Source organism: Hemibagrus wyckioides, linkage group LG13 (genome assembly GCF_019097595.1).
Source record: "Hemibagrus wyckioides isolate EC202008001 linkage group LG13, SWU_Hwy_1.0, whole genome shotgun sequence".
Classification (NCBI taxonomy): domain Eukaryota; kingdom Metazoa; phylum Chordata; class Actinopteri; order Siluriformes; family Bagridae; genus Hemibagrus; species Hemibagrus wyckioides.
In genome coordinates this window covers 20,630,349-20,656,901 of record NC_080722.1, presented here as the reverse complement: position 1 = coordinate 20,656,901, position 26,553 = coordinate 20,630,349, and the positions used below count along the sequence as shown (strand labels likewise).

General features: G+C 40.6%; 3 protein-coding genes across 9 annotated transcripts in view; 2 read left to right on the top strand and 1 right to left on the bottom strand.

The window, feature by feature from the left end:
• ppp1r16a (protein phosphatase 1, regulatory subunit 16A) overlaps positions 1-14,852 on the top strand; it is a 51,421-nt gene extending 36,569 nt beyond the window's left edge. For 2 of the 3 annotated variants that reach the window (XM_058406279.1, XM_058406278.1), the window contains exons 8-11: positions 9,355-9,430; positions 9,730-9,859; positions 10,096-10,252; positions 10,625-14,851. In XM_058406279.1, the coding sequence (XP_058262262.1) occupies positions 9,355-9,430; positions 9,730-9,859; positions 10,096-10,252; positions 10,625-11,098 (837 nt within the window). In that variant the 3' untranslated portion in view covers positions 11,099-14,851. Of the gene's footprint in view, positions 1-9,354; positions 9,431-9,729; positions 9,860-10,095; positions 10,253-10,624 lie in introns of all 3 variants that reach the window. The other variant, XM_058406280.1, reaches the window with a different exon arrangement.
• Positions 1,303-5,766, bottom strand: LOC131363581 (C-type lectin domain family 4 member M-like). Its single transcript, XM_058406282.1, has 6 exons — positions 5,484-5,766; positions 3,379-4,299; positions 2,649-2,791; positions 2,459-2,565; positions 1,879-2,019; positions 1,303-1,796 (listed from the first exon to the last, which is right to left on the bottom strand). Coding segments are annotated over exons 1-6 (1,443 nt in total). The 5' UTR covers positions 5,614-5,766; the 3' UTR covers positions 1,303-1,795.
• Positions 14,853-15,522: 670 nt separating the features above from the next.
• si:ch211-217a12.1 (alanine aminotransferase 2-like) lies at positions 15,523-25,861 on the top strand. Of its 5 annotated transcripts, none has more exons than XM_058405650.1 (13): positions 15,523-15,599; positions 17,839-17,912; positions 18,538-18,702; positions 19,976-20,065; positions 20,612-20,720; positions 20,880-21,013; positions 21,998-22,241; positions 22,938-23,017; positions 23,322-23,458; positions 23,825-23,999; positions 24,108-24,263; positions 24,362-24,474; positions 25,015-25,860. In XM_058405650.1, exons 2-13 carry the CDS (start codon positions 17,901-17,903, stop codon positions 25,103-25,105), a joined length of 1,506 nt encoding a protein of 501 aa, XP_058261633.1. In that variant the 5' UTR covers positions 15,523-15,599; positions 17,839-17,900; the 3' UTR covers positions 25,106-25,860. The 5 variants fall into 5 exon arrangements, with proteins under 5 accessions (XP_058261633.1, XP_058261634.1, XP_058261632.1 ...); XM_058405649.1 differs by lacking the exon at positions 15,523-15,599 and adding an exon at positions 15,678-17,703; XM_058405651.1 differs by lacking the exon at positions 17,839-17,912 and having other exon boundaries at positions 15,526-15,599.
• Positions 25,862-26,553: the final 692 nt, after the last annotated feature.

Sequence of the window (26,553 nt, the reverse complement as noted above, 5' to 3'; positions counted from 1 at the left end):
AAAATAATAGGATCATGTTTCAAAATGACACGTTACATTGAAAATACAAGTTAGTAAATATGTCCAAATAACATTAGTTATAAATTTCAGAAGGTAAACTTAAGTCAAAATGATGAGTTACTAAAGCAATATAATATTTAATACAGTAATGAAATTGTGGTGTAGTTAAATTCAGAAGAGTTAGGAAGTCAAAATAACATTTCGTTAGAAAACTGAAATACAAAATCAAGAAGTTAAAAAAGATTTCACATCTGGTCCAGGGATTCGGTAAGAACTGAACAACTCGTTTCATATTTTATGTGAATTTTGTTTATTAGCTAAGAGATCCCTTGCACAAAAGATTTTCTGTGTTTGAAGAAAAGGTGAAAAAAGCGCTTTTACTGACTGTACCTGGGTTGCTGGCGCTGATGATGAGAACACTGAGGCCGTGAACGCGGAGGACAGTTTCTCATCTCCATTCTGATCTCTTCAGTAACTCTTAATCCTGTCAGCTCTAGAAGGACTGATAAAACTAATAGTATTTACACCAGTTTAAAAACAAACTCATTAAGAGTCACATAAATGAATCGTGCAGGAGCCTTGGGATCAGTAGGAAGTGTGTTGCTTTCTGCTCAAAGGGTCTTGTATACACAACTGAAAACACCCTGCATGAGAACCCTGACCACAGTGGGGTTTAGAGCATCTGTGTGTTTGCAAAACACTGCATAAAATCTTTTTGTATTCTCCCCACTTTCAGGGTGAGACAATAAGAGCATGCAAGTACTGTTCACACCTGATGATTACATATAACAGAAATCTTTTGGTTCACAACTCGTGTGGAATCTTTAAAGCAAAGCCAGCTTTGCAACTGAAAGAAATGAAATGAAAGAAACTAGACTTTGCTAATCATTAGTCAAAATTTCCACAACATCCCTCTTTGTTTGAGTGAATGAATATCACATGTTCACAACGAATAGAAAGGTTCCAGTGTATTGGGTTCTGTGGCAAAAGTGTGATCTGTATTAAAAATATTTAAAATTACTCTGGAAAATTTCCACTTTTCTGTTGCGTCGCTCAGGAGCCACAATTTTCATCCGCTTTCAGAGAAGCTCGATATTAAGGATTGAGAAACATGGCGCTGAAAAATGAAACTTCAGGCATGTTCCTGGAAACGTTCTTTATATATACATGCTCTGTGACGTATAGTTTATGTTTGAGTTTATTAATTCTGGAATAAAGTTTCAGTGTATATTTGATTTGGCTGACATTAGACATGTATGTATATATTTAATATTGAACACAATAAATGAACATTATTTAAATGTTAAATACATTTATTAGTGAGCCCACAAATATTTTTTTGCCGTCATTTGAACACTGAAAATGACACACACACAACAAAAAAACCCCAACAAATTTAACAAGCTTACAACAAAATCTGTCACTGCAGGTAAGCAGCTCTTGGCTACATAGCCAGTAATGTTAACACACTCCACTAAAAATTAGCTAAACAAAAGAAGCTAACTAGCTAACAGCTCCGTAAAAAATCTGGCTTTTCATTAGTATCACCCACTGTCCAGTTTATTAGAAATATCTGGATATTACTGCACGTAACCAGTCAGCCAGTCATGTTGCAGCAGCACAGTGTATTAGCTCATGCAGATGCAGGTCTTCAGCAGGTAGATGGACTGATTTAAGAATTTCTGAAGGTGCTAATATTGGATTTTCTCACAGTAATGTTTAAAGTGGATGGGGTACTTGAGGATACTCTTGTGACTGCCATTGGAAATCAGTTGCTGACAGATGCTACGTTTAATCTGAAAAGACATCATAGAACGCTGGAGTCAGCATTACCTTATTACATCACTGAAACTTTTATTCTTTAATTTTTCATCTTACCATTGAAAAGCAGGTTTCTCACAGATCCATTTCACTTTCCCATTACATGGCCCATCATTCCAGCCCTCTTTACCCGGATAACCCCAAATCTCAGCACAGTCTTCATTACCTTCATTATTGGGTTCCCCTGGAGCCCAGTACCTGAAATCCAGAGACATGGAACCAGAGTATGATCAGAATTATTCACACAAGTCAGTCAAAATGAATAATACAAGATGAATAAAATAAAACTGTGCACTTCCATTCTTATTTTTAAGGCAACAAGAAGCAACTCCTTAACAGTTTGATTCAGTGGCGAGCAATTCAAGTTCACATTTGTGAGTGTACTCGTACATAAATTTTCATAAACTTAGTGAACCATGGGATACAAATGCTTTTCTGAACTGTAGTGTCATTAATTTGCTTTTTCATATTCAGTTTCATAAATGAGGCCCATTGTTTCAGAAATGAAATGCGTGGGCTTTATTTCTAACAAAACTGCAGTTCTTCTACAGCTGCACAAAGCTGAATGATGATTATTCTGGTTAATGACATGGTCAGATAATCCAGGATAAATGGAGAATGAACTTGAATGTCTTACGAAGTGTTTAGTGGTGTACCGTCCACCCATTTCCAGGTCCCCTCTGTGACTCTGTCATGTAAACCCATCCAAGCCCTATCACTGCCCAGCTGCTTGACAAGAAAATCCTGTGACAATAAAAGTACAATATAGAAAGATTAAAAAATCCATTTTATCTTAATATTTCTTTTACACTTTCCCTTTCCCGAACCTGTTCCTCTTTGGTCTTGATGATCACAAGGTCTGCTCCGTTTCTTTTGCAGTCCGCTCTGCTTTCAATCCAGCTTTTCTTCTGAGTAGAGATGAAGTAAAAACTGGAGCTGAAGTAGCTCCATCCTAGTTTGGCCTGTTCATCTGGTAAGATAGAAAGGATATACTGTAGATTTAATACTATTTTAAACAGACCGTCTCCAGAAGGAATTCTCACCATTCCTGACCAATCCCATAAAAATCTCTGGTCAATCTCAGCCACTACCAGAGGTAACATTGTACCCCCCCCAACCATTTGGCTACCTACAACTCCCCGATGTTTGATTACACTCCCCCAACCCAACCCTCTCCATGCCCCTCCCACCCATATAGAAGGGCCTTTTTTACTACCCTGGCCCCTGACATCATTGGCAGATTTAAACTTGCAAGCTCTACTTCCTAGGATAATTTTGTAGGTGGTCCTGGTTCCCAAAATATTAACAGATTTGTTCGTTAATTCACAGTGACCCTAACCAGGTATTAAAGGTTATAGTTAGTGCAGATATCTGGTATTCCACCATTTTAGTTAATGCCACAAACTTCATATCTGACTGGCCACACAAACTTCAACAATCCCCTCCCAAAAAGTCCTGGATTCCACAAGATCCTAGATCTAGTCCTAGTCCTCAGCAGCACTCACTTCTGACACATAATTATTACTGCTGTACTGGTTTTTTGACATATGTACTTACCTAACTTTGCCAACAAGTTCTGAATTTCATCTTTCTCCTTCTGCAACTGGTCTTTCTGGTTTGCCACAGTGCTGTAGTTTGTCTGCAGTTTCTCCATTTCATTAGCCAGTTCTGTACATTTTACTTGGTCCTGTTTTCTCTCCATTGTCAGATTGTTGTAACTGGCCTGTAGCTGGTCTCTCTCGCCTGTCAGTCTCTTGTTGTTGGTCTGTAGCTGGTCTCTCTCCAGTGTTAAATTGTTGTAACTGGCCTGTAGCTGGTCTCTCTCGCCTGTCAGTCTCTTGTTGTTGATCTGTAGCTGGTCTCTCTCCACTGTCAGATTCTTGTAACTGGTCTGTAGCTGGTCTCTCTCGCCGGTCAGTCTCTTGTTGTTGGTTTGTAGCTGGTCTCTCTCCACTGTCAGGTTGTTGTAACTGGTCTGAAGCTGGTCTCTCTCGACTGACAGGTGGTTGTAACTGATCTGTAGCTGGTCTCTCTCCACTGACTGGTTCTTGTAACTGGTCTGTAAGTGGTCTCTCTCAACTGTCAGCTTGTTGTATCTGGTCTGTATCTGGTCTCTCTCGACTGTCAGTCTCTTGTTGTTGGTCTGTAACCGATCTCTCTCAGCTGTCAGGTTGTTGTAGCTGGTCTGTAGCTGGTTTCTTTCGAGAATCAGTTTGTTGTAACTGGTCTGTAACTGGCCGTGGTCTGTATTCAGCTTACGGTAAAGTTGGTCCCTCTCAGTAGTCAGGTTTTCGAATCTGGTCTGGAGATTGTCTTTCTCAAGAATGAGGTTGCTGTAATGAGTCTGTAAGTTGGTGTTTTCTGAAGCCAGATTGTTGTATTTGACCCACAGAACTGAGAGAGAAATCAAGAGAACACACAGCAGGGCCAAACACACTGCAGCAAGTCTGCAATATCTGCTCCCTGAAGCACCGCCTCCTAAACAAGAATAGGAGACAAAGACATAAACACTTTTTAAAGTCACCTACCTTGCACATACATGTAGTTGGTTCTTGGTTTTTGGCTCTGTTTCTTATATAATCAGTGGCGGCTGGTGCTAAAAACAAATTTTGGGGGGTGTAAACAAATTGTTCTGTAAATAACCATTTATCAGGTGATTATGTATCATTACTGCTAAGATGAAATATTGAACAAACACCCACACACTGGAATGTTGCCTAATCACTTCACTGTGGCTGAATTTGCAAAATGGGTCAATCCGGTCCTTGATTCTTTTTTTCTTCATCCGAACACCTAACCAAATTTTCTTTCATCTCTCGATATTTCGCTCGCTTCCACATGAATCAGTACCTGCCCGTTAACTGACCATCTGCTGAGCAGTAATGAGACTCTTTGAGAATGGTCCAATCACATAAGGCCAAATATATAAAAACAATATTCATTTGCTAACAACAAAAGCAGGAGGTTTCAAGGACAATTCGAAACGAGCCAATTAGAGCCTCAAGTCACATGCTTTACGTAACCATATACACACTGCGGTCCGGTGCCCCGCACACACATGCTCTCACACACACAAATGAGCGAAATACAGATGTTTTTTATTTTTATTTTAAATAAACGATAATATGACTAACAGAGGAATAGTGTGACTAAATTAGTTTATTTTGTTATTAAAATATTTAATTATTGTTAACACAAGTAGCATTCAACTTTAAGGGGGCGGCACCCCAGTACCCGCTATTGACTGACCGCCACTGCATATGATATGAAATGTTAAATAAACACGAAAAATTCACCGTTTTAAAAAACAGATATTGTTCTTTGTTAAATAAAAAACAGAAACACATTTCTAATCTGTAGTGGACTATTTACTGAAAGGATAATGCATTAGAATGATATGTGATAAATAAATCAACATTTTAACCTTTTTACCAGTCAGATTTGAGAATTCAGCAGTGCTGTAGGATAACCTACAACAGTATATAACAGTATAAATATCTCAGCTTATCGAAGATCATTTCCAAACTATGCAAAAATAATTTGTCACAATAAGTTCATGTTAATCTCCATAAAGTCCTGAACAGATTTCTGTCATGTGTGTTGAGGAGCTTGTCATATCGAGAGTTTCCCCTCGTCTGTGCCCGTTTGTGTTGGCACCCCACCTGAACTGATGATCCTGAAGCTCTGATCGGCCAGGTCTTCCTCATCCTGGTGATCAGTGTCTTCACAGGAATCGAACTTGTTATACGAAACCACGTTGAAATTTTTAACTGCGACTTGTCTCATCTCCATCCTGCTTTTTGGTGTTCGTTCTCAGAGGCTGTACAAGACTAAATACCAGGGACTCTAAATAAATATTTGGTAATTTCATATGAGTAGCTGTAAATGGGGAAGTCCAGCTATGGGTACTTGCGAAAATGCTGAGTTCACATAAATTAAAGATGAACTGAAACCTTGATTCCTGTGAAAACCTAAATTACGCTTAACATAGGTCTTCAAATAAGTACCTCTTCACTTAATGGAGTACCATATATCCTGTCTGCTGAGGTCTAGTGTGAGGATATTCCGTATTTGTGATGGAGGCTACAAAATGCTGAGTCTAAGCCCCACCCAAATCTGAATGTAAAATAAGTGTTATGTTGTTTAATACCTTCTGTAAAAGGCGACATATTCGTAATAACTCCTTCATATAATGAACTGAAATAAGAACGTTGTCTTAGTTTGATTGGCTATTAATGTCTTTTTTTTTTTTTTTTTTTGCTAAAATGCTGTTATACTTTTATACTTTTCATGGTACCAGTTGTACAAGCCAGCGGTTTTTCAAAATCTCCATTCGTCCACTCTGTCTCAATCACCCACTTCCTGTTTTTTTTTTGTTTGTTTTTTTACGCTTACGACATTTGAATATGAACTGATCAAAGTGATAAAGAAGGAAAGAACAGAAGAAGGAAAATATAGCTGCAAGCAGCAATGACGGGCCCTCGCACTATGGGACATCACTACACGGTGCCATCGCCGCCCAGGCTCACCAGACACAGTGAGCACAGTGGGTACATGCATTAAAAGGGGAAATATCAAAAGGACAGGAGTGACAATTTGGGTGTACTGAAAGTGATCACAGCAATATACACTGATGACAAAACAAAAACTGCCTCTCTGTCTAAACTATATAAGGACAAAAGGGACAGTTTGGGTGTAATGAAACAGATCATAGCAATGTCCAGTGATGTCCAAAGGGACAATAACTCTCACTATAAACTATATTACTATATGAAGTTATATATATATGAGTCACCCAGAAAAATGTATACACATTTCAGGAAAAAAAAAATTTGTATAAGTATTTTATTACTAAATGTATTGATATGTGATTTATTGATATACAGCGCTGGAAAAAAATAAGAGACCACTGCAAAATAATCAGTTTCTTGTGATTTTTTTCTTCCAGGTTCATGTATTGGTGAGATGAAGAGTTTTGTTGAATTTTTTGTGAACTGTTGATAATATTTCTCCTAAATTCAAAATATAACTATTGTTATTTAGCGTGTATATTTAAAGGAAATGACAACACATCAAAATAACCCAAGATCATGCAGTATTTGCAGAGCTTTAATAACTCAAATAAAAAGAAAATGCAAATCTTTTGTAAACAAATTGTGTTAATGCTTTGGCTAAATAACATTAAGAAATCAGTATTTGGTGGAATAACCCTGATTTGCATGAGTTTTGGCTCCATGCTCTCCACCAGTTTCTCACATTGCTGTTACGGAACTTTATACCACTCTTTTTGCAAAAAGCAAACAGCTCAGCTTTGCTTGATGGTTTGTGAGCATCCATCTTCCTCTTCATGACATTCCAGAGGTTTTCAATAGGGTTCACATCTGGAGATTGGGCAGTGCTCTCTTATTTTTTTCCAGAGATGAATATGATGATGATATGATAATATTATTAATATAATACTAATATAATATACATCATACTGTTTTTCTTTTCCTGAAGTGTGTATACATTTTTTGGTTGACTCTGTGTATATAAATTGTGAACAAGGAGCCATATTTAAAAAACAAATAAAAGGGAAAGAGCTGCTAGTGGACATAGTCTAGTACTGCAGAAGTCAGGCTAAAACTATGTCCAGTCAATGGACTGATGAATGTAAAAATTTGTTGTGAGCCGTTAGAGCGTCACAAAATCATGAAACTAAGCAGAATTACTCACAACCAGTTGTTCTTTCTATGTAAAATTTTTTGAAACATTAGGGCTTTCCACTGTTAAGATATAAGAACATTAATTTTTTTCTATTATGTTCTCACAATAGCAGCATCATTCACAATATCACAAATTCCTTCACAGTTTCACATCAGCCATGTCCTGACATTATTCTGACCGATTTTCAACCAAATCACGTGAAAGTAAGGGAAAACATTAGAGATTTCTAAAAGTGATACACTTCCTGCTGCCAGTTGGTGGCACTATGAGTGACACTGACAGTAGTCATGGCCATGTGATCAGCTTTCTTCTCTTAACATAAACTTGAGGTTTGATGTACGTCACACAATATACACCGAAGTTATTAGCCACTTCCTTTTTCCTTTTATTCGCCATAAGTTTAAGGGCTCCTCACGGCTGAACCGTTTGAGAGATCAAAAATCCCTTAGCAATTTTAGATCCTCAATGTCTTCAGATCATATTGGACCCTGTTTGGTCAAAATCATACAAATCCCCTAGTAGGAGTATATCAAATTCCATTGGGTGCGTTTTTCAAACATCCCAAAATAACTGACTTCCTGTTAAGCAGATCCCATGACTGGTGGATGATCGTCATTTAGCTCAATGAGAACTAAATGTATACCGGCTCTCATGCATATACGTCCAAGTGAATATGAGCTGAGCGGCTATATTTCTGACAAAGTTCCAGGGGGCGCTGTGACAGCCCTGTGCCACGCCCGGTGACCAGCCACACTGGCCTTTCTCATACCCATTTACACTATGGGAAATATTTTGGAACATTAGGCCTTTCCACTCGTAAGATATGAGAAGATTCATTTTGTTCTATTATGTTCTCATGTAAATCGTCGCCATAGTAAAACGATTCAAGGTATCAAAAATTCCTTCACAGTTTCACATCAGCCATGTCTTGTCATTATTCTGACTGATTTTGAACCAAATCAGATGAAAGTAAGCCTTGCTCCTTCGGTGCTCGGGCCCTAACAAGTAGGTAAGAGCAAGCAAGGAAGGAAGAAAGGAAACAGGAAAAATTAATATGACCTCAGAGAGAGAGAGAGAGAGAGAGAGAGAAATGGATAAGGAAGGAAGGAAGAAAGAAAGAGATGGAATTAGTGTGTGATTATTGGGAATATTTGTTAAGGTTTGGGAAGTATAAGCTTGTGTGTGTGTAAAAGAGAGATGGTGAGAGGGAGAGAGAGAGAGAGCGAGCATGATGGGATTGGTGTGTGATTATTGGGAATGTTTATTAAGGTTTGGAAAGTATGTGTGAGAGAGAGAAAGAGAGAAATATATACAGAGAGAGATGGAGAAGAAAAAAAGAGAGAGAAATATATATAGAGAGAAATTGAGAAAATGGACAGAGAGAGTGTGTGTCTACCAACTTTCTTGCAAACAGAGAAGAAGAGTGAAAGAAAATAGAAAGGGGAAGAGCGCTGGTACACTCACCACTTCTGTTAAAACAGTAATGATGTCTTTAAAGTGACCAGTAAAACACAACAGGGTGACGTGATGAAGCTGAGCTACTGGAACCACCTCGATGTTGATCATTTTCCTGTAACAGTGTATCCTGACATGGTTTATGTTGTGTTCCTCTTTTATTTTTTAAGCATTTTGCCATTTTTTTTTTCCCCATTTAATGTCAGTGTTTACTTCTCAGAGCTATTGCTATAGACACCTTCTGACCAATCAAAACAGAGAATTCATCAGCACTATGGTTTAGTTGATGATTGGTGTGCAGCTTTAAATGACCTGGTGTGTGTGTGTGTGCGCGCGTGTGTATTATTCTGAAATGTTGGTTTCTTGTTTCAGCTACAAATGGTTGAGCTGTTGGTGGCTCATGGTGCAGATCTAAACGCCAAGTCTCTCCTGGATGAATCTCCACTAGGTGAGTCAGACGCTGTTATACACTGTGAGTAAATGTTCCCAATTTAATAGATTATTTTTGGGGCCAAATCACATATGGATGTTGTCTCCAAGTACGCTACATTTGATTAATTCCTATATTAATGCATTATTTAGGGTTCAAAATAAGGTTCCTGTGTGTTAGGTTAACTTCCTGCTACTGAAGTGCAACATGTGGGAGATAATACACACATACACACTGTTTTGCACCAGATAACCTCTATCTGCATGCGTATACAGTGTGTTTGCAGTGTCAGGCTGAATATCTGTGTGTGTGTATAGATGTGTGTGTGGATGAAGAGCTGAGGGCAAAGCTACTGGAGCTTAAACACAAACATGATGCCATTATGAAGAACCAGGACAAACACAAAGGCTCACTGCAGAGACGGGCATCCAGCGCCAGCAGCCGGGGGTCAGTGTGTGCGAGAGAGAGATAGTGTGTATGTTTGTGAGTGAGAGAGAGAGAGAGAGTAAGAGTGTGAGTGTGTATGTGAGAGAGAGAGTCTGTATGTCTGTGAGAGGGAGAGTGTGTGTGTATGTGTGGGGAAAGAGTGTGTGGAGAGCGTGTACGTGTGTGAGAGATGCAATGTTTATGAACACAGTAAAGATTCTGCGCTGAACAGGAGGGGTGTGTGTGTGTGTGAGCAGTAAGGTGGTGAGGAGGACGAGTGTGAATGAGCGCAGTAGTTTATACAGACGAGAGCACCATAAGGAGGCCATGGTGTGGCAGGACAGAGGGAGACAGGACAGACAGACAGAGGACGAGGATGAAGACAGACAGACGGATGCCGAGCTCAAACACATGGTGAGAAAACACAGATACACAAAAACACATTTGTGTACGTTAGTGCTGATTGCAGATTCTGATTCTACATCAAGAATTACATTTAGATGCAAATATAGAAAGTTTCATCCTCATAGTATGGCTCCAGTGCGGGTTATTAAAGGAACGGTGTTTAAAAAGGGGGTGTGGCCTATCACCTGCCGTGTCGTTAAGCTAATCTGCCAGACGGCTGCTTGTGTCATTATGATGATGTCCAAGATGATTAATTGTGTCAATAAGGTGATCTGTAAGACAACAGGATGTGGTATCCTTAAAGAAATTTGTACTGTGATTAATTATACAATGCCGAGGTGTGTCTTTAACGTGATTGGTTGTTCCCCTTTTGATATATAGGCGGCAGCCTCTAGAGCCCAGGACGCCCATTTGCACTATCCGGATAATGACAGAGGATTAGAAAACGGAGACCGTGACTCTATCATAGGAAATGGCAGCACCTTTGTGGCTTCTACATCCTCAGTTCCTGGAGAGCTGCGTGTCAGTGGACGCAGGGATCGCAGCGCCTCCTATCAGCTGAGTCCGGCGCTGCCGAACGCAGAGCCCGGGGACACGGATACCATGACGCGGGACAAATCGCATCAGACGCTAGCGGAGCTGAAACGCCAGAGAGCTGCTGCAAAACTTCAGAAACGGCAGGCTCCTGCTCCGCCGCTGCTGCCTCCCACACAGGAAGAGGCGGGGCCTGCTGAACAGGCGATGCAGCCAGTGTACTTCACACCTGCGAGTGGAGATCCACCGCTACTGAAGCTGAAGGCACCAGAGGAAGAAGAGCCGGCCAATCAAAAAGAGCCGTGCTGTGGACTTATGTAGGGAGGACACACACACACACACAATGTTTGTTCTCTCCAATGAGCAAAATTAAGAAGAGTTAATTACCAGCTAAGCTGTGGACTCATACAGGGAACACACACACAGTTTTACTGGAAAGCACAGAGAGCAGAATTCCTCAAACGTTCCAGCAATAAACAGTGCTGTTCTGTTTTTTATTTTTTAACTTTTACCTAATTTTAGGCGGGCCGTCACTGTAAGATAACTTCACTTCCTGAAATTTCTATTCACCACACGGTCCTGTCAGAGGAGAGAGAAGACCGAGCTCCAGCACTTTATTACTGACAACTCAACATTCCATGTGCATTCCATTATCACCTGCGTTTGAGTCATTAGTCTTATTCTCCGTCCTAACAGCTCCCTGGTGCACTTCACAGGGCGCAGAAGCCGTTCTTCTTATTCTATACCTTCACATAGTAAGCTTGTGTGTAGGGTGTAAAGAGCTGAATCCAATATGGTTCCCTAATGTACTTACAATGCAGTGTGTAGGGTGCAGAATCCAGTGTCATACCCTAACTAGTGCTCTTACAAACAGGTTAGGGAGAGGAATTCTTTCCTATTGGATATCCAGTGCACTACATAGGGAGCAGAGTCCAGTAGTTTTGTGCCCTATCTAGTGTACTTTCATATTTCAAGCTGAATTGTTCCACCTTTGTAAATTAAATGATGAAAGAAATTGTCTCCTTTTCTTAAAAGATTTATTTGTAGATAAATATAAAATAATGAAGATTGAGGATTGAAGCTGAAATATAAAACGTGTGTATTGAAGATTTTACCAGAAGAAATCTCTCGCTCAGGCTTTTACTGCAGAAACAAGCCGGTAAGATGGCTGCAAAGATTTAAGAAAAAATTAGTCAAAAAATATTTTTGTAGATATTATTTTTAGAAGGAGAAACATTTTTAGCTGCATTTTGTCACCGGTGGAAAGACCAGCGGACTTCCCAGAGTCGGTTTAGGGTGTGAGTACTTTCTTCCAGTGTACAAACACGGCTAATTGGTTTTTGTAAGCAGGATGTTTAGCTGTGTGCCGATTATCACATTTTCCTATCGTGTTATTTGATATTGGGAATAAATTAACATTAGAAGAGTAAACTTCCTGGTGTGTGTGAATAGAACACCGGAACTGTAATTTCGGCAAACACAACCTTGTCCTCTCATCTCTCAGAGCCAGCTAATCAGCCACACCCACTCAGCTCTCAGAGCCAGCTAATCAGCCATACCAACTCAGCTCTTAGAGCCAGACCCTTAGCCACATCCACTCAGCTCTTAGTGACAGCCCCTCAGCCACACCCACACTGCTCTCAGAGCCAGCTAATCAGCCACACCCACTCGATCAGCCATGCCCACTCAAATAATCAGAGGCAGTCCCTAAGCCACATCCACTCAGGCATGCCAGCCATGCCCACTCAGTTCTCAGAGCCACACCCTTAGCCATGCCCACTCAGCTCTCAGAGGGAGACCCTTAGGCATGCCCACTCAGCTTTCTGGAGCTGTAGCTTCATGTCTTAGCTTCATGAAACTACTCCATTAGCCTTGTTCACTCTCTTGAACCCCACCCACACAACTGTTGCCCTTATTCCCACCTCTCAGCTCTCTCAAGTTATCCACTTGAGCCCCAGAAAATGTAATCTGTCCTCAGGTCATAATTGTGTCCTCCTGGCAAAAACCAGTGATCCATAATCTGTTTGTAGTTCTTAGTTAAAGTTTATAGCTGTGATAGAATGATGGCGGTTAGAGCAGCGCTGCAGATTTGATGGATTTGCAGATCATACCATTAACCACTTCATTTATTCACAAATGTTTCTGATAGCATGATGGGGAAATGTGATACTCAGCACATGGATAAAGAAGCTCCTGATCTTACATGCTTGCGTAACTTATTAAGCAATAATATAATAAGCAAAAACTTATTAAGCACCGGATCTGGTGAAAGAATATTTCTACAGTATATTTTGTTGTAAAGACAGATTGAAGGGACACACATCCACACTGATATTCTTCCTGAAACTGTAATTTCAGCCTGCTTTTTACAGCTCTAAAGCTGTAAAAAGTAAAGATGAATCTTCCGAACGAATACGCGATTCTAGCCCACCGTAGATTCAATGAACTTTTCTTTTGTATTTGTAACCTTTCAGAAAATATTCCACGTTGTCCACGATGTCATTGCTGCTGCTCCAGTCTTTATTCTACTGTTCTGTTCGCAGCAGACAAGCTTCCTGTCACATGAAAACAATTTTGGATAATAAAACAACTTTGTATTTTTGCTAACATACATTATTTCTACCATTCTATACATATTATATATTTTAATATCGTCCAGTTCTTCTTCTTCTTCTTCTTCGTGTTCATTATCTATTAAGGACATTTTTGTGTCATTAACCTGTTAAAACCTGCTTAATAACCTGAAAGTTATTGTCTCGATGGAGAACTAGGGACAATGATTTGGTTGTGTGCAAAGATGAAGGAGTCTAGCATTTGCATTACTAGCTACCAAAAAAAATAAAATAAAAGTGCACTATACGATCGATTTGGGACACATCCATCACATCAAGTGAGATTCGACTGTTCGCCAGCTAAGAACGCTACCTCGTGAATAAAAATCAATGACCAATTAAATTAAAACATGAGTAAACAAAGTCGAACATCTGTGCTTGGTGTTTGTTACGATCGTCTCCGGTAGCTACGGCGAGACGGCTAGTTTACTGTCATTTAATTAATTCGACAAAATAATTTCTGCCACAAGCGATGAATTTAAAACAAACCCGGACCTGGAAGATTATATATTATATACATATATGAAAATGAAAATTAGAGCTTTATTTATTTATTTATTTGATGAAGCACTGGACCATGAGAAGGAAGTGCGAGTTTGACTTTTAACATCCGTTTTTCTTCCGTTTTTTTTTTTTGTTTGTTTTTTACTTGCAGCCTGCTGCCTTTAACTGCTGTGTGTTTTTCATTTTGGGGGACCGTTCCGACTCAAACACAACGTTAAAAGCCTATATTTTGATAGGGAATTGACGCCATTTTCTGTATCGCTGTAGATTATTTTTTAAAAAATATATAAGATTTATATATAGAAGATATTTTCATGGCGTCTTTTCACGGTTGAAGATGATGTACTTTCATAATCTTATTAAAAAAAATAAAAACTGACAGAAGTCTGATATTTGCTGTCCGATATTTTCGTTGCACAATAAAAAAAAGTTTGGATCGAATTTAAATAAAGGACCTGTTTTATCCGTTTCCTTGACGCTGTATTTAATTTTCATATCATGAAAGTTCTCAATTTTTATCATTATTTGTGATTTATTTTATTTTATTTTTTTTGTAAAAAAAAATAATTGCTGAACATCGAGTCCTCTCGAGGCATAAAGACGACACATGGATAAATATTAGTGACCTGTTGTAGAACTGACCTGTTGGCATGTGCCTATTATTTTCTGTTAAAATTTTGCATTCTGTCTTTTTTTTTTTTTTTCTTTTGTTTTTCTTTTTTTTTTTTAATGATTAAAAACTGTCTTTATTGGAAATAAGTTTTGTGTATGAGTGTGTAGAAGGTTTGTGTGTGTGTGGAAAAGTGCTTCAGGTTTCAAAATTACACTCCTTTGTTTTTGCTTGTATTAAAAAAAAGAGAAAAGGATGAACAGAAGCAGGATCTCCACACTGATGAAGATTAAAAATATATGAAGAATAAAAAAATCGCTCTAAAAGACTGAGTTTGTTAGTGATTTTTGTCCCCAGTGATATTTAAATCTTGTATTTACTTTCATTCAATCTGGAATTTTCATTTATTTATTATGTTTTTGTAAAAATAAAATTTTTTATTTCTTTTATTTTAAAACACATTTCAAAATATTGTTTTTATTATTAATATTTTATTTTAAATAATTTAATTAATTTAATTCACATGCTAATTCACAAGAAAATCATCTGGATTTATGCTGAGACTCTCTCTCTCTCTCTCTCTGTCTCTCTCTCTTTACTTCCTCTCTCTCTTTACTTCCTCCCTCTCTTTACTTCCTCCCTCTCTCTCTCTCTCTCTCTCTCTCTCTGTCTCTCTCTCTCTTTTACTTCCTTTCTCTCTCTCTCTCTTTTACTTCCTTTCTCTGTCTCTCTCTCTCTTTTACTTCCTTTCTCTCTCTCTCTCTTTTACTTCCTTTCTCTCTCTCTCTCTCTCTCTCTCTCTCTTTTACTTCCTTTCTCTCTCTCTCTCTCTCTCTCTCTCTCTCTCTCTCACTCACACACACACATGCACACTTGCTCAGACTCTAAGTTGGCTCCGTCCCTAGCTCCTCAGAGTCACTCTGACCTTGGACCCTAAAATGGGTTGAGGTGGGAGGAGCTGTCCATTTCTTTCTGGACTCTTTGAGGTCACAGAGGTCAAAGGTCTTTCCTCCCAGCTGAGGGTGGTGTCTGTTCCTCAGACAGACACTGACTTTGACTCTGTGTGACTTTCAGTGTGTTCATCACGGTGTGTAGAGTGAGTATATGATCATTAACACTCGGCTCATGGGTTCGTGTGTGAATTGGTTTCTGACACTACGCATGTTCAGATCTATTTCTTTGTTTCTATTTAATTATTATATAAATTTTACTTGACAGAGTATGTTTTGAGTAAATTCGTTTATATTTAGCATGCTTGCATAGCTAGCATGACTGGTCCATTTATTTAACAAAAAGGTTTGTGTGAATGTTTGTGTGAATGCTTATTTATTTGTGTTGCAATAACTATACAACAGTTTCATCTCCACACTGGTTTTGACCCTCTCGACTTTCTGTCCTTTCTTCTGTCCTTCCTTCCTTTATACACGCCATATTTGGTCTTCATATCCTGTGTCTGGTTGGTGTAATTCTGTGTATTATCTACATTTTTGTGTTTATATTCATACTGGTTTAAGTTTACACTGATCAGGCATATCATTATGACCAGTGGTCTAGCCATCACAATTTAGCCCTTGTCAAACTCGCTCAAATCCTTATGCTTGTCCATTTTTCCTGCTTCTAACACATCAACTTTCAGGACAAGTCTCCAACTCCAAGCCCCAAACTTGCACCATGCTTCAGTGTTACCTACAGACACTCATTATTGAACCCTCTCTCCAGCTCTTCAGTGAACTACCTTCCTCCTGCTATAGCCAAATATTTTAATCTCATCAGCCCAGAGACCTGCTGCCATTTTGTATAGCATAGCTGAGTCACTTAGCCTTGTTTCCACATCAGAGGTATGGCTTTTTGGCCACGATTCTTTCATGAAGACCACTTCTGACCAGATTTCTCCTTACAATATATGGGTGTATCTGGGTCACACTAATTTCCACAAGTTCTTTGTTGATGGCATTGCTGGTTATCTTCTGCTGTTGAGAAGTAAAGCATGATGTCTTTCATCTGCATTAAATTTCCTTGGCTATGCTGCGTAAACATTAGAAATAGACTACTACATCTACATTCTATAGACATCTACTTTGAAAGTCTACTCTGAAATCTTTGCCTGAGAGACCTTGCTGATGCAGTAGAACTACTTTGTGTCCTGTTGCTGTCTCAGTCTCGCCGTGATGTGACATAACACTGACTTCCACAATCTCACCTTAGCAGCAGGGTTTGTTTGTTCCTCACCCAGTTTTATGAAATTGAAGATCATTAGCACCTGCTTGCTATAACTGGTTAATCAGACACCTGTCTCTGATCCTACAAAATTCTTGACTTTGTGCAAATGTATAAAGTTTGCAAAATGCTAAGAGCCAAAGAGGGGTCACACCAAATATTGATTAGATTATTTACCAACAAGTCACTGGGAAAATGTTGACTTTCCCGGGTTTTTATGGAAATTATGAATGAACCTAGATAAAACTGTTAGTCATTAACCTAACTTGTGTGTATGATCCATGTTTCCTTGTTGTGTAGCAACTTGAACCTCCCATAACAACAAAACTTTGGGTTTCTCTATGAATTTAAATACAAATATTTTACAGTAAGGTAATCAATCCCACTGCTGTTGTGCCACCCAACATCCATCACAATTTCAGTGGCTTAGTGGTTAAAGCATTGGACTACTGACCGGAAGGTTGTGTGTTCGAGTCCCAGGTCCACCAAGCTGCAGCTATTGGGCCCCTGAGCAAGGCCCTTAACCCCTAAATGCTCAGTTGTATGAAAATGTAAGTCACTATGGATAAGAACGTCTGCTAAATGTTGTTTCCCTTTCCAGACTCTTTCTGTCTGGAAGTACATGCACTTTATACCTATAGAAATGCTTATTATATTCAGCATTAATAGAAACCTGTGATGACTCGATTCCACTGATGAAGCACAGGCTAATGGCTAATTCATGTAGATTCTAAACTCATCCTGCTCGATTTTTGTCTGGAAAATTCATTTGACCCTGAAGAAGCTTCAGCTGGTCGGAGCGTGTTCTCGCAGGACGTGGCGTGTGATTTCTGTGAACATGTGCGGTCGTAGAAACTCTACACTCAACCCTGGAGGTGTACGGTGTGTGCTGGCCAGATTTAAAAATATCCGGACCAGCATGTGCTTCCACTGGCTGCCAAATGTCACGGAAGCTCCGCACGGCATGGCTCCGGGGGTCTTGGGCATGTCTATGCTTTTCCTAGCATTTTATTATTATTATTATTGTTATTATTTTACAAGTTACATGTCTTGATTCTTGACAAATGCCACACCTTTTTTTTTCTGCAAGTGTGCGCTGTACTTTTTTTATTTTTCAGCTATTCCATAAGTTAAAGATGCTCTCACAGAGTGAACGCCGTGCCACTCGGATGTTGTTTTGATGGTCTGTAAGGTAGGAAAGTGGTTTATGAGCTATTTATACGGAACCTCTTAGTAAAATGGGAAAAGGAAAACCTTATCCTAAGAGCGCTCGTGTTGCAAAAGCAGGACACACACACACACACACACACACACACGTGTTAGGATTTATAGCTAAATGGAGTTGTTTTTCAAGTACAGAGCACTCATACATGTAAGTTCTGTGAAGTTGGGTTGAAATGCTTCCTACATTTTAGTGTGTATGAAATGTTAACTCCAGATATCTGTACTCTTCATTTACTTTATCTTTTAGAAGGCCACTGATGGACTCTGCACACTTTTCTGAGTGTTAGCTAAGTCCCTGCTAGCTTGTAGTCGTATATATTAATCCATTTTTATTATTATTTATGCTATAATTAGATTAACACTGTCTTTTTTTTTAATCCAATTTGGCATAATATTCCTAATGCTTCAGGGAGATGAATGTATTAACATGAACTGGAGCTGATTATTTTGACAGACTAGTTTAATGTGGTGATTATTTAAATGCCAGCTATTTACAGTACCGTTTTTTGTTATAGTTTTTTGGGGGGCTAATAACCTAGCTAGCTGTAGCTTGATTGGTTCTGCCGTGTTTACCTGTAGAGTTTTTTCCCCAGACGGTGTCACTTCCTGTCAGAGGGGCTCCAGCTGCAGAAAGGATGGCGGACCATGTGAAGGTGTTGACGCTGGACACCATGAACCCCAACGTGAAGAAGGTGGAGTACGCAGTGCGCGGGCCCATAGTGCAGAGAGCCGTGCAGATCGAGATGGAACTTCAGCAGGTTCGAATGGATTTATTACACTTTGTTCACATGCAGCTAGAAGAAGAACTGGAATGATGTGGCCTATATAGAGAGTTGAGCGTGTGGTTTAGGACAAGCCCACAGTAGTGGGATGATGATGATGGTGGTGTTGATGTAGCCTATGTAGTGACTAGGGTGTGTGGTTTAGGACACGCCCACAGTAGTGGGATGATGATGATGATGGTGGTGTTGATGTAGCCTATGTAGTGACTAGGGTGTGTGGTTTAGGACACGCCCACAGTAGTGGGATGATGATGATGATGGTGTTGATGTAGCCTATGTAGTGACTAGGGTGTGTGGTTTAGGACACGCCCACAGTAGTGGGATGATGATGATGATGGTGTTGATGTAGCCTATGTAGTGACTAGGGTGTGTGGTTTAGGACAAGCCCACAGTAGTAGAATGATGATGCCTTGATGTAGCCTATGTAGTGACTAGGGTGTGTGGTTTAGGACACGCCCACAGTAGTAGAATGATGATGCCTTGATGTAGCCTATGTAGTGACTAGGGTGTGTGGTTTAGGACACGCCCACAGTAGTAGAATGATGATGCCTTGATGTAGCCTATGTAGTGACTAGGGTGTGTGGTTTAGGACAAGCCCACAGTAGTGGGATGATGATGATGGTGGTGTTGATGTAGCCTATGTAGTGACTAGGGTGTGTGGACAAGCCCACAGTAGTGGGATGATGATGATGGTGGTGTTGATGTAGCCTATGTAGTGACTAGGGTGTGTGGTTTAGGACAAGCCCACAGTAGTAGAATGATGATGCCTTGATGTAGCCTATGTAGTGACTAGGGTGTGTGGTTTAGGACAAGCCCACAGTAGAATGATGATGCCTTGATGTAGCCTATGTAGTGACTAGGGTGTGTGGTTTAGGACACGCCCACAGGAGAATGATGATGCCTTGATGTAGCCTATGTAGTGACTAGGGTGTGTGGTTTAGGACACGCCCACAGTAGAATGATGATGCCTTGATGTAGCCTATGTAGTGACTAGAGAGTGTGATTTAGGACACACCCACAGGAGAATGATGATGATGTTGATGTGTCCCATGTAGTAGATAGAGTGTGTAGTTTAGGACACGCCCACAGGAGAATGATGATGATGATGATGATGTTGATGTGACATATGTAGTGACTAGAGCGTGTGGTTTAGGACACACCCACAGTAGTATGATGATGATGTTGATGTGTCCTATGTAGTGAGTAGGATGAGTGTAACACTGTTTCTATTGTTTCCCCCCTCGTGTAGGGAGTGAAGAAGCCCTTCACTGAGGTGATTAGGGCGAATATCGGAGACTGTCACGCCATGGGCCAGAAACCCATCACCTTTTTCAGACAGGTTGGTGTCAAAGAGCAGTTAATGATTCAATCGCCAGTCTGTGTGAGTGTGTGTGTGTGTGAGAGAGTGTGGGTGTGTGTGTGAGAGAGGGAGACACTATTTCTATGCGAAACATCTGTTTTCTTGAAGATAAATAGAACACTTTCAGATAGATTCAGTTAAATAAATGGCTAATGGTGTGTGTGTGTGTGAGAGAGAGAGAGTCTGGAGACGGTGGTTTAGGACACAACCACAGTAGAATGTTGATGTTATTGATGTACCCTATGTAGTGGATAGAGAGCATGGTTTAGGGCACGACCACATTAGAATGTTGATGATGTTACTAATGTAGCCTATGTAGTGACTAATGGTGTGTGTGTGTGTGTGTGTGTGTGTGTGAGAGAGAGAGACTAGAGAGCATGGTTTCAGACACACCTACAGTAGAATGATGATGTCGATGTGTCCCATGTAGTGGATAGAGAGCATGGTGTAGGACTTGCCCACAATAGAATAATGATGTTATTCATGTAACCTATGTAGTGAATTGTGTGTGTGTGTGTGTTTCAGGTGCTGGCCATCTGCTCTTATCCCGACCTTCTTGATGATGACAGATTTCCAGAAGATGTGAAAAGTCGAGCGCGACGCATCCTTCAAGCCTGCAGTGGAGGGAGTTTGGGTGAAGCCTCACACTGCAACATTCCTGTTTTTACTTTTCTTTCAAACAAATAGAAAAAGAATCCTTTTATTTAAACATGTGAAAGTGTGAACAGAAGCTGAATTTTTACATCAGGGATTCAGGGATGTGGTGTAACTGTTGCACCGTCTCCACCCTCAGGCTCCTACAGCACCAGTCAGGGGATCCTGTTGGTTCGACAGGATGTGGCACGATACATTGAGAAGAGAGATGGAGGGATCAAGTGCAATCCAGACAACATCTACCTCACTGCTGGAGCCAGTGATGGCATAGTGGTACACACACAGTCTGCATCGCCAATGGTTCTCCAGCTCAGCCTTCTGGAGGAACCCTTTCCATAATGATCCTAATATGACTCTCTCACCCTTTGTTTGCTATGACATGTGACAGTTTGGATTGTGGGCGTGGCCTGTCCAGTGTTTGTCTGACGCTAACAGCCTCCAGTTCAGCATCATGTAATCGCATTGTTGTAGGAGTATTGATCACATCTGATTAGCTGTTTAGCTTGTTACCTAGCTAACATAGAGACATAGTTTATCAAGTTTCTGTCTCTCTCTGTGTCTCTCTCTCACTGTCTGTTTCTCTCTGTCTGTCTCTCTCAATTTCAGTTTCAATTATAACAAGCTTTTTTTGGCATAAGAAGAACAACTCTTATTAACAAACATTACTTGTTATATTGTTTCCATAGGAACATAAAAACATAGGAACCGAGATGATAGAATATGAATTAATGTCATTAATTTTGGAATTTTTTGACAAACAGGGCTGTGTGTGTGTGTGTGTGTGTGTGTGTATTTGGGTGGGTTACTCACTGTCCCTTCAGGTCATGGCAGGCAGATATGTACTGTCCTGCTAGAACGCATTCATTCTTCATTTACCCCCACACGTCTCTCTCAATCTCTCTCTCTTTCTCTCTCTCTCTCTCTCTCTCTCTCTCTCTCTCTCTCTCTCTCCCTGTCTCTGTCTATTTCTCTCTCTCTCTCTCCGTCTCTGTCTATTTCTCTCTCTCTCTCTCTCTCTCTCTCTCTCTCTCTCTCTCTCTCTCCCTGTCTCTGTCTATTTCTCTCTCTCTCTCTCTCTCTCTCTCCGTCTCTGTCTCTCTCTCTCCGTCTCTGTCTCTCTCTCTCTCTCTCTCTCTCTCTCCCTGTCTCTGTCTATTTCTCTCTCTCTCTCTCTCTCTCTCTGTCTCTGTCTATTTCTCTCTCTCTCTCTCTCTCTCTCTCTCTCGCTCTCTCTCGCTCTCTCTCTCTCCCTCCCAGACGATGCTGAAGCTGCTGGTCTCAGGTGAAGGATCTTCTCGGACAGGTGTGATGATCTCTATCCCTCAGTACCCGCTGTACTCCGCCGCTCTGGCCGAGCTGGCCGCTGTGCAGATTAATTATTACCTGGATGAGGAATCGTGCTGGAGTTTGGACATCCGTGAGCTGCGGCGCTCTCTGGAGGAAGCCAGGAAACACTGCACACCTCGAGTCCTGTGTATCATCAACCCCGGAAACCCGACAGGTAAAAAAAAACAAAAAAACACATCACACTGTAGATTAAAGCGTAACCTCCTCATCCTGAACACTGTGAAAGCTGGAGACGCCTTCCCTAAATGTTACATTAATAAGCATCTACTCACAGAATATTAGCATTTAGCACAGTGATAGAAAATCCACACCTTCTGACCAATCAGAGTGGAGAATTCAGCAGCACCGTGATAGAAAATCATTCCACACCTTCTGACCAATCAGAGTGAAGAATTCAGCAGCACCGTGATAGAAAATCATTCCACACCTTCTGACCAATCAGAGTGAAGAATTCAGCAGCACCGTGATAGAAAATAATTCCACACCTTCTGACCAATCAGAGTGGAGAATTCAGCAGCACCGTGATAGAAAATAATTCCACACCTTCTGACCAATCAGAGTGGAGAATTCAGCAGCACCGTGATAGAAAGTCCACACCTTCTGACCAATCAGAGTGGAGAATTCAGCAGCACCGTGATAGAAAATAATTCCACACCTTCTGACCAATCAGAGTGGAGAATTCAGCAGCACCGTGATAGAAAATAATTCCACACCTTCTGACCAATCAGAGTGGAGAATTCAGCAGCACCGTGATAGAAAATAATTCCACACCTTCTGACCAATCAGAGTGGAGAATTCAGCAGCACTGTGGAGTAACACAGCGTTTTATCATTCCCTCTCTCATCACTAGGTCAGGTACAGAGTCGACAGTGCATCGAAGACGTGATCCGATTCGCCGCGGAGGAAAAGCTCTTCCTATTGGCTGACGAGGTGAGTTCAAAAACTTAATCCCGCCCACTCCTTTATCTTAATTTTAGTTTCTTTCTTTCTTTCTCTCTTTCTCTCTTTTTCCTTCTTTCTTTCTTTCTTTCTTTCTTTCTTTCTTTCTTTCTTTCTTTCTTTCTTTCTTTCTTTCTTTCTTTCTTTTTCCTTCTTTCTTTTTCTTTCTTTCTTTCTTTCTTTCATCCTTTCTTTCTTTCTTTCTTTTTCTTTCTTTCTCTCTTTTTCCTTCTTTCTTTTTCTTTCTTTCTTTCTTTCTTTCTCTTTCACACTATTTTCCTGGATGTTTGTGCAGGTCTATCAGGACAATGTGTATGCAGAGGGCTGTGAGTTTCACTCGTTTAAGAAGGTGCTGTTTGAGATGGGGCCGGAATTCTCAGAGCGAGTGGAACTGGCCTCGTTTCATTCCACATCCAAGTGCTACATGGGAGAGTAAGTGTAAGAGTGAGATGGCTTCTTCACAGCTGGAAGTGTAAATGCATTTAATAAGCCGCATGACATCACTTCACTTACCGTTGAGTTTGCTAGCTCACTTAGTGTAAAAACTAAGATATTAGCCTGGCTACCAGTTTTACTTCTACAATCTGATAGCAGCTAGCAAAATGGCTTCTAGCTTTGTGAACGCAGCAGAATAGTTCAGCCAGTGATGCTAACTAAATTGGACACCAGTTTTAAAGAAGAAGAATCTAACTTGCTAGCAAACTTGGATAGCCACTCAAATAACGAGCATTAGCTAGCTCGTTAGTAAAGAGCTTTAATTGATAAAAGTAAAAAGATGTTTGTTCTGTCTTCTCTAAGGTGTGGGTTTCGCGGTGGCTACATGGAGGTAGTGAATTTGGATCCTGAGGTCAAATTTCAGCTGACGAAGCTGGTGTCAGTGCGTCTGTGTCCTCCTGTAACTGGACAGGCTTTACTGGACCTGGTGGTCAATCCTCCTGAACCACACGAACCCTCATATGACATCTTCATCAAGGTGCTTCAATTCTTAAAAGCCATAGAGTGGCCTCTATTTTTAATCGGTAACATAACCATGAAAAGGACGGGAAGGTTAAAGCGGTGTTGTCTGTGCTGCTGTGTGTAGGAGCGCTCGCACACTCTGGCTGAATTAGCTAAGAAAGCTAGCATGACTCAGCAGATCCTCAATCAGGTGCCAGGGATCCAGTGTAATCCGGTCCAGGGAGCCATGTACACCTTCCCTTGCATCCACATCCCACCTAAAGCTGTATCTGCAGCGCAGGTACGTCCCCTAACCGCCCTGGAGTGGTTTAGTCTGTTTAGAATTAGCATTAAAGTGTCATGTGAGGTGAAGCTGTCACTCTTTGTCGTCGTGTGCAGGAGAAAGGTCAAGCTCCAGACATGTTCTACTGCATGAGACTGCTCGAGGAGATGGGAATCTGCCTCATACCAGGAAGTGGATTCGGTCAAAAAGATGGAACGTACCATTTCAGGTTTGTACAGCAAAGAAAAAGAATTAAAACCTTTAATTTATGCTGTGTTAAGGAACTAGAGGTGCTAAATAGCTATGTGCTTAATATTAATTCTTATAGCTAACTGATTAGCTGTGTTGCTGACTGTCCAGTCATGTAGCCTCGAATGTGTTTGCTAACATAACAATTAAAATACTTCAGCATTTCGTTAGGAATTTGGCTAAATACTTGGATTAGCTCAGCAGCCATGTAGCAGTGTTAGCTAGCTAATATTAATGATTCTATTACCTTTTTGTTAGCAGTGACGGACATCTGAATGCTGTGATTAAATTAGTATCGTTTAGAAGTGTTAGCTAGCTGAAGATTTTGGTCAGATTGGTGTTAGCAGTGCTAGTTAGATGTTTAGATAGTTAGTTAAAATTTCTATTAGATGACGCTCCAGTTAGCATGGTTAGCTAGATAAATATAGAGATCAGATTAGCATTTTGTTGCATTTTTATGTTTTATTATTTGATTGACTGAGCACTTCACTGTTGATGTGAACACTTTCTTGCTGGTCAGGATGACGATCCTTCCTCCGACTCAGAAACTGCAAACTGTTTTGGAGAAGATTAAAGAGTTTCATCAGAGTTTCACGCAGCAGTTTTCATAAAGTCAGAAACCCACAGCGAGAGGACGCAGGACCACGTCACCGTTAAGGATGTGCGGAAATTAAACACCTGAGTTTTCAGGATTCAGAAACCAGAGCTTTGGAGCAACCTGCTGAGTGTTACTCAGGGACGTGATGGACATTTTTCGTCAGTCTGATTTTTGTTGGTTGTTAGTGTGTGCTGTAGTGATGGACCTGCTTATGCTGAGATACACTATATTTCCAAAAGTTTTGGGACACCTGCCTATACATGCATGTAATATGGAGTTGGCCCGCCCTTTGCAGCTATAATCGCTTCTGGGAAGGCTTTCCACAAGGTTTAGGAGTGTGTTTATGGGGATTCTTGACCATTCCTCTAGAAGCGCATTTGTGCATGTTGGACAAGAAGGTCTCAGTCTCCGCTCTAATTCATCCCAAAGGTGTTCTATCGGGTTGAGGGGCAGGACAGTCACGTTCCTCCACACCAAACTCACTCATCCCTGTCTTTATGGACCTTGCTTTGTGCACTGGTGTGCAGTCATGTTGGAACAGGAAGGGGTCATCCCCAAACTGTTCCCACAAAGTTGGGAGCATGAAATTGTCCAAAATGTCTTGGTATGCTGAAGCATTAAGAGTTCCTTTCACTGGAACTAAGGGGCCGAGCCCAACCCCTGAAAAACAACACCTGAATTCAATGATTTGGCGATGTGTCCCAAAACTTTTGACAGTATAGGGTATTTCAATTTGTGTATCAAATTATATGATTCATTTCTACCTGACAGTTTGTGTTTCTTTTTTACCCACAAAATTCACATAGGTTGTTAAAATATTTTTTCTGTTCACTTTTATTGAGCTGATTTAAGGCTAATTCAGAACCTTATTATTTTACAGTAGCTGAAAATCACTTGAGGTCACACTCAGTACACTATAAAGTGAAACGCTGTCTATGAATGTTTCATGCATGTTTGAGAGAGAAAGAGAGAGAGTGAGTGAGAGAGAGAGAGAGAATGTGAGACAGAGAGAGAGAGTGTGTGTCTGTGTGTGTGTGAGAGAGAGAGAGAATGAGAGAAAGAGTGTGTGTGTGTGAGAGAGAGGGAGTGTGTGAGACAGAGTGTTTGAAAGTGTGTGTGAGAGAGAGAGAGAGAGAGAGAGAGATTGAGACTGCAGATCCGCGTCACACACTACACCTGCATTGCTCCACTGCACCCACTAGAGGGCGCTGTGTTCTTCTGTCTTTAACACACGCAATATTACACCGTGAGATTCTGTGGCTACTCAAAATAGACAGAAAGCCAGTGTTCCAGACTCTAAGACAAACTCACAGCGACATGAGAGCTGTGCTCAGGATTAGATGAGAGACTCACACTTCACTTTCACTCGTGTTAGTTGTGTAATAAGTGACTTCAGAAGATATTAGAGCAAGCAGGACAACCTGTGGGGAAAATGCCGGTGCTCTTTATGACTTAACTTTC

Coding starts and splice junctions, on each gene's coding strand:
- si:ch211-217a12.1 (XM_058405646.1), top strand. CDS start 18,057: ATGGAGTTGTTTTTCAAGTACAGAGCACTCATACAT. Junction 18,093..18,537: donor AGTACAGAGCACTCATACAT/GTAAGTTCTGTG, acceptor TTTTTTCCCCAG/ACGGTGTCACTTCCTGTCAG. Junction 24,264..24,361: donor AAGCTGTATCTGCAGCGCAG/GTACGTCCCCTA, acceptor CGTCGTGTGCAG/GAGAAAGGTCAAGCTCCAGA.
- LOC131363581 (XM_058406282.1), bottom strand. CDS start 5,613: ATGGAGATGAGACAAGTCGCAGTTAAAAATTTCAACGTGGTTTCGTAT. Junction 4,300..5,483: donor CTTCAGGATCATCAGTTCAG/GTGGGGTGCCAA, acceptor ATTCTTGTTTAG/GAGGCGGTGCTTCAGGGAGC. Junction 2,566..2,648: donor TCAAGACCAAAGAGGAACAG/GTTCGGGAAAGG, acceptor TTATTGTCACAG/GATTTTCTTGTCAAGCAGCT.